An 11,165-nucleotide genomic window follows, 5' to 3' on the forward strand; every position below is an offset into this window, starting at 1 on the left:
GTACCTGTAAGTAAAATTGGAGTTTGAAAATTATTTATTTAAAGATTTAGTAGGTGGTAGATACCTTTGTGGTTCGACTCCGGTGGCACCACGACGTTCTCAGGGGTAGCAATGCCTTTGTGGCTGTCTTTAGGTAGGAATCTTATCTTATCTGGGGTTGATTACAGATGATCAAGGGCGGGAGTAGCCAATTACCATCAGCTTGACTGCAGGCTGGTTTACTATTTCAATATTATAAAAAAGTCTAAAAGTGAAGTTTAATGTAATTATTTAATATTAATCTGTGGCTGAAGGTAATATACGAAATATTAATCTGACCAAAGTGATATTGGTTGTACAACCGTTATAACTTGTTTGATATGAGAGAAATGGCAATCTATATAGGTTACTATACTCCTTGGGTCTAGCCATTTTCTCTATATAAATAGAGAAATTTGTTTAATATTAGATAAATCATGGTCATACATAATGAACAGTAGGTACTTATTGGAACTCGCTATATAATGTGAACTCGCGCTTAGACCGTTGTATAACCGGTTATTCGTTATTTTGTCTTAAGAGAAATAACAACTAAATTAATTGAATTTGGATATCTTAATATTCGATGTAGTGTCGTTGAATAGACGTGTTTCGCGGAATAAGGAAAGGTTGGAAATTTATTCATCATTGGCATTTGTAAATAACAATTTTGATTATTTTTATTTTAAATATGTCTAAATAGTGCATCTCGTAATTATGTTATTAATTTTCTATCTAATCATGTTTAGCGAAAAACGTTTTAGACAAAGCTTCAGTTATAGTTATATATGTTTTCATTCGCAGAATTAAAAAAAATACCATAATTGCTGAATTCACTTACATGTTCTTTTTCACAACGTTGCATTCAGATATTATAGACGTTCTATGTACATTTTATTCCAAAGGTTCCACGAGAACGGGTAATTTGTCTTTCAATCAATAAAGCTTAGCATGTTTTAGCTAGTATATCAACATAATAAGGAAAATAGACAGGAAATGTTAATGAAATATACCTCAAAATTAACCAGCAAAATAACTGTCAATACGTATATAATGTACGAGTATACCTATAATCACATAATAAGCTAGTAATACTTGAGACGCTTAAGACTTAACACGTACGAGTAATTCGTAAGACTCTAAAGCGTGGTGCGATTGACCACAGACGCTGTGTCTGTAGGCCGTTTAATGATGATTCAAATGCATCTTTCTTGGTCTGTACCTGCATAATGTGCCGTTGTACCTACATAATGTAACTGTTGCAAATTCGAAGTGAACACGTTACCGGTAAAATTCACGTATGTAGGTATACGTTCACATAATATTAACGGTTGACGAAAATGAAGAAAGCAAGTTTTCATGAGAGTCACACGTATAATTATAATAATATACTCTTATCATTAAATAGGTAGTGGTTTGTATCATGTTGCGTATGCCACTTATTTAACCTTGTGACCGCCAGATAGGATGTCAAAGATATAAAGTATAAAGTATTTTTAACACGCTTTTATTAGCTTGGGTTGTATGTATGTATGTACGCAACAGAGTAACGGAATCTTTGAACCCGATTTCTAGCCACTTTGAACGTTCAGTTTAATTCAAAATTGTGAAATACTGCCAAACACCGATGACAATACACGATTTTAATAATTTTGTACCATTGTCCTTATCAACATCCTCAGGATTAACGATTTTCGAGGCGAGATTGTTCGAGCGCCTTAGAGAAAGTACATCGCAAAGTTACTAGATTGATTTTTAAATGTTTCTGTTAAAATTAAAATGATGTACACAAGTTATCAATTTTCATACTGTTTATTAAAAACACATTTTTTTTCAACAAACAAAAATGAAGAGTAATTTTTATTTTGTTTCAGATACATTTTTTCCGTTTCGTTGATCTTTATCGCAGCGAATAATCTTAGGAAATATACTCGTAATAGGTAAGTAGGTAGTTCGTAGTTACAACTCACTATAAAGCCTATGCCAGTTCTATCGCTTAGTTGTATCTCCGACTGTCGCTCAACACTGCGTAATAAAAAAATCATACTTTATTATACAGTACGCAGCAAATACATTTGCAAAAAACATAATATGTGCAATCGCCGGTCCGCGGATCGAATATGGCCCGCCTCATCTTAGGATTCGGCTCACGGCATTTTTAAGGTGTGGCAATAATTGATACACCTATGGAAGAGTATCATAAACTAAAGCTTGATAAATCTGCTACTTCTATTCTTATACGTATGCGCCTGGGGCACGTCTGTACTAAAGAACATCTTTTGAAATTGGGCATTGTTGATACTTCCGAATGTGTTTGTAAAAGTGGAACTCACAATCTAAACCATATATTTTTTTCCTGTCCTTTACACGATTCCTCCGCCCTTTACCAAAATCTATCTTGTCTTACGAATGTATCATTTCCACTATGTATACCATATTTATTGTCTACCCTTGATCCTGATAGGTATATATAAAATCTTGGCGTTATTTATTATGAAAAATGATATTAAAATTTAATATTTATATACCTACCTTTAATTATTATATCTTTATCTGTATGTAAATTTATATTCAACCTACTGTAGGTACTGATCCTTCCTTTTCCAAATTTCATCCGTTTTTTTATTTTTCTAATCCTCGTTTCCCCGCTTAATAAAGTAGAATAAATAACTAATACTATGCAAATACAGCGTAATTTACGTAATAAATTATTTCAAATATTTTAGAGACATTTTAGCACGGAGACGTGGCAAAACTTTTTTACGCAACTATTTCAATTCTCAAAACTGGGTACATTTTCTTGTTAGGAGTGAGTAATCTTTACTAATCTATGAAACTAGCTAAAAACTCTCCAAAAGTTCTCCGGAATGTTAGTACTTAACATACTTTTTCAAGCCATCAAAATTTAAGATACTCTTTTTAACTTCTGTCCAAGAAGGGAACCCAACAAACATAATAAAACTCTGTAGGTAGAAATATCAAATTGTATTCTTTAACATTTTTCGTTATTAAATCCACAGGAAAGTTCATCTTCAGGTCTTACATTGTCTGGCCAGTCGATGGGTAAATGAGGATTCATTGTATAGACCTAAAACATTAAAAACATGGGTATATAAAAGTACATTCACATCGTTAGTAACTATTTAGCTTCCATTTAAAAATGTATCGTGTAAGTACCGGGAACTTCTTCGTGCTTTCTTGAAAGTGTGCGAAGGAAATCATACTGTGAATACAGTTGATGTTACTTCTAATAGCTTCATTTGACTGACTGTTTGTGTGGTTTAGAGGCTTGTACCCTAACACAGTGTAGTTGCCGCTTGCGAGTGCATTATCGACAAACCGGATTGAATTGCCCACTACACCTGTAAAAAAATTAAAGTTTTATTAATGTAATTAAATTTCTATTATTGCACTTTACTGACAATGTGCCGTAATGATACATGCAGAGGATACCCCGTTGAATCCTCAGGCTGATATCTAAAAAAACTAACACGTTTCTTGTTCATCAGTTTTTGAGTGGGTCAGATTTAGAACATAAACACAATATATTTACGACAAAACTTACTTGTCTAAGTATAAGGATCTATATAGATATTTGTACCGTGATATTACCTATTCTATAACACCTCCCCTCTCAAAGCTTTTAATTACTTCTTATCATATCCATGAAACGTTATAGATGATAGGTATTTTTTGTGTTGGAGACAGTAGTGAGAAACGAGAAGTATTTAGTACAGCTATAGGTAATATGAGTCATCTACGATACAATATTTTAAGGGGGACACCTTAAAATATTGTATCGTATAATGACAAAGCGATAAAAGTTTCTAGTCCTTATCAAATTAGTGAACAACTTACTCCGAGTTGCATTTTTAGTATCCTGTATAATATGACTCCAAGAATCATCAGTAGGTCGCCGATGGTTTTGTCCCTGTAGTTCCGGGACTAGAATAGGGCTACGGTATCCCCTGCCTGTCGTAAGAGGCGACTAAAAGGGGGCTTCCGGGGTTGCGGGCGGCAAGAGTGGGAGCTCGAACCGCCCGGCCAGCGGCCCCCGGAAGGACGACGGTATGTGTGGTCGCATACCGTCGTATGTGGCGAGCGTCAAGCTCACCTGGGCGGAGCCCGACGGGGCAACGCGCTAAGAGGACTCCGGTTGCGTTCCTTTGGAGATCCCGGAGCCCTCAACGCAGCGCAGAGGGCGGCCACCGGGGGGGTTTTAGTGCGGTAAAAATCCCACATAACTCGGCGTCGCTCCCACGTTGTCGGGTATCTTTTGAAGGTTTCCCCCTCGACAAAAAAATAAATAAATAAATAAATAAAAAATAAAGGTCGCCGATGGTTTAACGTCATGTTGATCATCTTGGCGTCGTTCTCCAACGTCAACGCCGCTTTTTCATATGTCTCTTCGTATAGAACTGAAAACTTGTTCCATTTGTAGTACGTAGCAGAGATATAACAGATTGTGTTATCTGGAAATCAGAAAACAGTAAAAATTTATGTCTTACCGTTTTTTTTTTTGTAGATTTTGCATAATCAAACAAAATTGTGAAATCACAAATTCCGTCAAATTGCAAATTCCTCCAACATGCAGTGGAATGGCGTAATAGGATTTACACCATGCCTGTCCCAAATGATACAAAAAATCTTCACTAGCCTAGCACAAAGCTCACTTTGGCAAAATCTTTTTTTACGTTTCACTGCTAGGCCCATGCTGGGATTTTGCCAAAGTTAGATTAATAAGTATACAAACAAAACTTTGTACTAGGAATATAGGTAGGAAAGGTAGGAAAGATGCAATTCCTACTCTACGAATGTAGGACGCGGTAACCGTTCGGCCATTTGTTAATCAGTATCACGCTTATGTGAATTACGCATTTTTTTACAAGCATTCAAGTTAAATAAAAACATTCACAATTATTTTTTGTCTTTCCAAGATTATTAAGTAAGTAATAAGTGTAATAATACCGTTTTGTTTTAGATACTGGCGGAGAGATAAAGAACAGTCCAGCATGTGTAACGGCGCTAAGATGCTGGTAGTGGCACTGGGTCTGCTAGCCGGGCTCTTACCAGTCATCGCAAAGAATTACAATATCACTGTTGGTTACCTACCCTGTATCGAGGGTAACTCTAAAGACATGCAAGGTCTTGCAATCTCTGGAGCGATTTCAATGGCCCTTGATAATGTGAGTAATATTTAGGTACCTATTTAATTATTTAAACGCCTGGTTTAAAGTCTAAAAATATTCGATTTTATTTACAATAACATCAAGACTTACACCTCTATAAAGTCTATAGGCGTTGTTAAAAAGAGCAAGAGATGATTTAAGTATTAAATATTGAGGCAAAACATACCAGCCAAAGGAAGGCAAGGTTTTTCAGGAAAACAAGACAAATTCCTTTGTTTTAAGTACGTTTAGACGCCGAATAAAATAGTGTGCACTTATTTACAGATTAATAACAGTACAGAAATTTTACCAGATGTCACTCTGCTACTACAATGGAACGACACACAATGTGATACGCTTACAACAACTAGATTGCTCACGAACATGGTTTCTTCGGGTGCGGTAGCGTTCTTCGGGCCAGAGGAAATATGCGAAACTCCGGATGTCATCGAAAAATCTAAAAACTTACCGATGATCTCTTATGTCTGTTATTTTTTAGTTTTTATATTTAGGGAAATGTTCAAACGCTCACCTGCAATTCTTAAAGTGAACATCAAGCTCATACAATTTATTTTTAATAATTTAATAGTATAAATGTTGACTTATTAAATAAGTACCTAAGCACGTAAATACATTGCGAAATGATTACTGAATATAAATCAATTTCATTTTCAGAAATGTTCCGACTCCCTTGTTTCTAAAGCACCTAACTTTGCAAGATTGGAGCCTTCAGTCTCAAAGGTATGTAATGAATTTAACAATCCACATTGGAATTCGAAGCGGAGACACAGAGCGTGGCAGTTATAGTACAAATGCACAAAAAGCTTGTAAAAAATGCGTAATTCACATAAGCGTGATACTGATTAACAAATTGCCGAACGGTTACCGCATCCTACATTCGTAGGGTAGGAATTGCATCTTTCCTACCACCTTTCCTACCTATATTCCTAGTACAAAGTTTTGTTTGTATACTTATTAATCTAACTTTGGCAAAATCCCAGCATGGGCCTAGCAGTGAAACGTAAAAAAAGATTTTGCCAAAGTGAGCTTTGTGCTAGGCTAGTGAAAATTTTTTTTATCATTTGGGACAGGCATGGTGTAAATCCTATTACGCCATTCCATTGCATGTTGGCGGAATTTGTAATTTGACGGAATTTGTGATTTCACAATTTTGTTTGATTATGCAAAATATACAAAAAAAAACGGTAAGACACAATCTTTACTGTTTTCTGATTTCCAGATAACACAATCTGTTATATCTCTGCTACGATACTACAAATGGAACAAGTTTTCAGTTCTATACGAAGAGACATATGAAAAAGCGGCGTTGACGTTGGAGAACGACGCCAAGATGATCAACATGACGTTAAACCATCGGCGACTTACTGATGATTCTTGGAGTCATATTATACAGGATACTAAAAATGCAACTCGGAGTAAGTTGTTCACTAATTTGATAAGGACTAGAAACTTTTATCGCTTTGTCATCTACGATACAATATTTTAAGGGGGGCAAAGATATCTCATATTACCTATAGCTGTACTAAATACTTCTCGTTTCTCACTACTGTCTCCAACACAAAAAATACCTATCATCTATAACGTTTCATGAATATGATAAGAAGTAATTAAAAGCTTTGAGAGGGGAGGTGTTATAGAATAGGTAATATCACGGTACAAATATCTATATAGATCCTTATACTGTGGCAATATATACGTTATTACGGTTAGTTGGAAGTAAGAATTAGGGAAGAATAGGAATTAATAAAATTGAGATCTTCGTGGGTGTAAAATTCTATACCAATTTCTCCAATCGTAGCTGTAGCGCTATGATTATCATTAAACCAACACTGTCCCACTGCTGAGCATAGGTCTCCTTTCAGAATGAGAGGGCCATAGTTTACCGCGCTGGCCAAGTGCGTATTGATAGTCTTCACATACCTTTGAAATATATATTTTTTAAGATTTCTCAGATATGCGGTTTCAGGTTTTAGTCTTTTTGTAAATGTGTGCACCATGTATTTTACAGTTTACGTATTCTTTGGCTCGACGTCTGCATTGGTAGAGATGATGAATACTATGGAAGCTCTGCAATTGTTCACGAGGGGCGAGTATATGGTTATATTCATTGACATGATGCCCTACTGGCCTAAGGATCCCTTAGATTACCTCATACGTAAGTTTAGTTTTATCATTGACTTTAATATTGTAAATATTTTAAATTAAATTAATAAACCATGACACATTTTATTTCATATTATTATTATGATTTTCTTTTATTAATATTGAAAAAGAACAGGCATTTTTACGTTGATTAAAATTATTGTAAAGGTTTTTTTTTCAAAAGCGAAAGACCGACAGGTCTGTCCAATGACACCAGAGTTTAGAAAACGCGCGCGATCGCTGCTGGTCGTGGTGTCTTCGGAGCCTGAGAGCAGCTATGAGAACTTCGCGAAAAAAGTGCAGGAATATAATAGTATGAAACCATTTGAGTTTCCGTTGCCGTCATTGGAAAATAAGGTATTATTTAATATAAGACTAATAATCTATTTGTTGGCAAAACTAAAATTGAAGAATCTCTCGCCTCGTGCTAATTGAAGGACCTTCTCAATTACCTCGCTTGCATACGCCGATGATTTTAAGTAAACAGAATTATTTCATTTATTTGCGATTTTATGAAGGATAAATTCGTAAGAATGTTTGCAATTGTGTGGTGTGTTTGCAATTGTATGGTTTTGTACTTCACAGTTGATGAAAGTCCGTTAAAATTCTTTATTATTTTTTATATTTAAGGTATCTTATTTATTTATGCCATTTCAGTTTTCTATCTACGCGGCATATCTATACGACTCTGTGAGACTATACGCAGCAGCACTACATAATCTGATTGAGGAGGAGACTATACAGAACCACGAGACGCTGACTTATGAGAAGTTGAAGACGATCGCTACGGATGGATCGCGCATCGTATCCAAGATGATAACAATTACTCCATTTAAAAGTAAGTTTTGTCGTAAATATATTGTGTTTATGTTCTAAATCTGACCCACTCAAAAACTGACGCACAACAAACGTGTTAGTTTTTCAGATATCAGCCTGAGGATTCAATGGGGTATCCTCTGCATATATAATTACGGCATTGGATTAATAATGGATTGTCAATAAAGTGTATTAATAGAACGTTAATTACATTAATAAAATTTTATTTTTTTTAAAGGTGTAGTGGGCAATTCAATCCGGTTTGACGAGAATGCTCACGCAAGCGGCAACTACATGGTGTTAGGGTACAAGCCCCTAAACCACACAAACAGTCAGTCATTTGAAGCTATTAGAAGTAACATCAACTGTACTCACAGTATGATTTCCTTCGCACACTTTCAAGAAAGCACGAAGAAGTTCCCGGTACTTACACGATACATTTTTAAATGGAAGCTAAATAGTTACTAACGATGTGAATGTACTTTTATATACCCATGTTTTTAATGTTTTAGGTCTATACAATGAATCCTCATTTACCCATCGACTGGCCAGACAATGTAAGACCTGAAGATGAACCTTCCTGTGGATTTTATAACGAAAAATGTTAAAGAATACAATTTGATATTTCTACCTACAGAGTTTTATTATGTTTGTTGGTGTCCCTTCTTGGACAGAAGTTAAAAAGAGTATCTTAACTTTTAATGGCTTGAAAATAGTACTTAACATTCCGGAGAACTTTTGGAGAGTTTTTAGCTATAGTCTGATTCATAATTAGGTGTCCAAAATGTAAACAAAGGTGTTGACCTATCAAGAACATACCCTTCAAATGGTAGATTCTTATTTTTGACAATATTAAATTAATACAACAATATTAAAATAATAATCTAAAAAAATTAAGATCAATTCACATTTTCTAATATTTATATTTCCTCAATTTCGTTCCATACAGTAATAATAATAAAAAACAAGGTTTATGGTAGAAAATTAAAATATGATAATGGTAACACAATCGGAACCCAGAACATTTCTTGTGCCGTCATTTTTAAGTTTCGTGTCTGATGTTATTCATTTTCGTGATTGTAATTGAACTCGAATGAATTATCGTTTACATAGCGCGTTTGTTAAATTGTGAATAATTGTAAAGTTTTCGTTTTTTGTTGAGTTTGTTAAAGTTTTTATTTCTTGTTCATTTTGATAGTGACATTTGTATGTTTACATTTTGGACACCTAATTATGAATCAGACTATAGTTTTGAATTAGTTAGGTGATAGTGTTGTGGTAGGAAAAAATAAAATTATAACAGCAATCCTTTAAAATCTGTGATTTTTTTACCAAAATATTGTTAGGTGGATTGGTCTCTGAGAATTTAGATTTTAAGCAGATGAACGAGAACATGCTAATTTATTAAAAAATGTTAAGACGACAGTTAATTTTCATATTTAAGAGATTTTCATTTTTATAATATTTTATGTAACATTACGACCATACAAAGTAGAACATGTTATTGGTCAATAAAATTAATAATTATAAACAAACTAGGTATCGCTTGTGTGCGCTCGCTGCTAAAGCAGCTCGCGAAACGGTTGTCTCCTTTAGTTTTGCGTGCAAAATTTTTTTACATTTTTTACCCGATATTGAAGTTTTATTAATTCTGTTTGGGGCTGTTTGGAAAAGATATGAGTTAATATTTGCAAATTACCAAGAATTTGGGTCGTGATTTTTTTGTCTATAAGCCATACATTTTAAAGACATAATAAGGAGACAAAGCTTAAAATATTATATACAAAAATAACTATTTATAAAAATTGTTATTTCTTGTATGACAACACTAAAATATTTTTTTACCAAAATGTGTAGTCTATTAGTACATAAAAACGCGTCATACATTATTTCTATATATTATATTATCTATATTAATTCTATACTTATAATAAATCTGTAGAGAGGACAATTCTGTACAAGAAATATATTTCCAAAATAACTATCAGGGGGTATTTAGGGATCGATACTGATGTCAAGAATGCAATCATTAAAATTTTTGTCTGTCTGTCTATATAACCGTTATAGAAAAAAAAACTACTCGACGGATTTTAACGAAACTTGATACAATTATTTTTCATACTCCTGAGCTGGTTATGGTATACTTTTCATCACGCTACAATCAATAGGAGCAGAGCAGTGCAGAAAATATACCTCTTATATTATATCCTTCTTTTGTAAATCGTATATCATATTTATCCTGTCCATCCTTTGAAAATATCCAAATATACCTAATAGATTATGGCCCTTCTTTAGTAAATCTTATATTTTACCCCTCTTTTAAAGTCACAAAAATGTTGAAGATTAATACATTTTGTATCCTTTATTTGACTACATACCACATCCACAAAATCTGTGTCTGTGTCTGTTAATAAATAATTATAAATTAATACGTAAGAAGAGAATCTAACATCTTACGCCCCTTCCTGCTATGTGCATGGTAGAGCTACACTCCAAAAAGAATAATCACGGGTAAAATTCATATAGGTAACTTAAGCCACAAACAATTTAACACATACAACGAATTAAACTAAAATAAATAGAATACTCAACAACTCAAGTCATAAAAAAATTTCAAACCAGTTATTGCTTTCTCAACATACCAATAAGTTAGCTCATTAAGATTAAATCATATACATTTTTAAACGACTCATAAATTAATTCCGAAATATATACTTATAAACCCTGTAACCGATAACCATCAAATTCTCTCCAAATAATCTAAACAATTTGTCTTGCTTTTCTTCTTTCATATCTTATGACTCGTAATTCTTCTCCTTCGAAATGGTAACAGGTGCTTTTAATACTTTAGTGTTGAATGCCCACTCCGTTATTATTACATTCCAAAGACCACAGGTATTCTTCATTGTTTGATCCAATATTAACATGAAAACAAAAATAAAACTTGCAATTAATTCTATTTAAAAATGTAAGTAAGTAAGTAAGTACAAGCTGTAACCA

At 33.8% G+C, this 11,165-nt stretch overlaps 1 protein-coding gene across 3 annotated transcripts; it reads left to right on the forward strand.

Annotated features, from left to right (window-relative positions):
- The first annotated feature begins 441 nt into the window (after window positions 1-441).
- On the forward strand, window positions 442-8,795 carry LOC140753394 (receptor-type guanylate cyclase Gyc76C-like). Of its 3 annotated transcripts, none has more exons than XM_073087958.1 (11): window positions 442-675; window positions 1,893-1,958; window positions 5,000-5,204; window positions 5,472-5,669; window positions 5,862-5,927; window positions 6,427-6,622; window positions 7,216-7,362; window positions 7,534-7,706; window positions 8,007-8,187; window positions 8,404-8,588; window positions 8,678-8,795. In XM_073087958.1, exons 3-11 carry the CDS (start codon window positions 5,031-5,033, stop codon window positions 8,771-8,773), a joined length of 1,416 nt encoding a protein of 471 aa, XP_072944059.1. In that variant the 5' UTR covers window positions 442-675; window positions 1,893-1,958; window positions 5,000-5,030; the 3' UTR covers window positions 8,774-8,795. The 3 variants fall into 3 exon arrangements, with proteins under 3 accessions (XP_072944059.1, XP_072944058.1, XP_072944060.1); XM_073087957.1 differs by having other exon boundaries at window positions 442-647; XM_073087959.1 differs by lacking the exon at window positions 1,893-1,958 and having other exon boundaries at window positions 442-647.
- The last annotated feature ends 2,370 nt before the right edge of the window (window positions 8,796-11,165 follow it).

This window comes from Epargyreus clarus, unplaced genomic scaffold, assembly GCF_041222505.1.
Source record: "Epargyreus clarus isolate Ecla_fem2 unplaced genomic scaffold, WU_Ecla_fem_2.2 ptg000026l, whole genome shotgun sequence".
Classification (NCBI taxonomy): Eukaryota; Metazoa; Arthropoda; class Insecta; order Lepidoptera; family Hesperiidae; genus Epargyreus; species Epargyreus clarus.

Bases quoted from the DNA above. Each gene is read 5' to 3' on its own strand.
- LOC140753394 (XM_073087958.1), top strand. From the start codon at position 5,031: ATGTGTAACGGCGCTAAGATGCTGGTAGTGGCACTGGGTCTGCTAGCC. The intron at 6,623-7,215 runs GTAAGTTGTTCA...TGTATTTTACAG, and splicing joins TACTAAAAATGCAACTCGGA to TTTACGTATTCTTTGGCTCG. The intron at 7,707-8,006 runs GTATTATTTAAT...ATGCCATTTCAG, and splicing joins TGCCGTCATTGGAAAATAAG to TTTTCTATCTACGCGGCATA.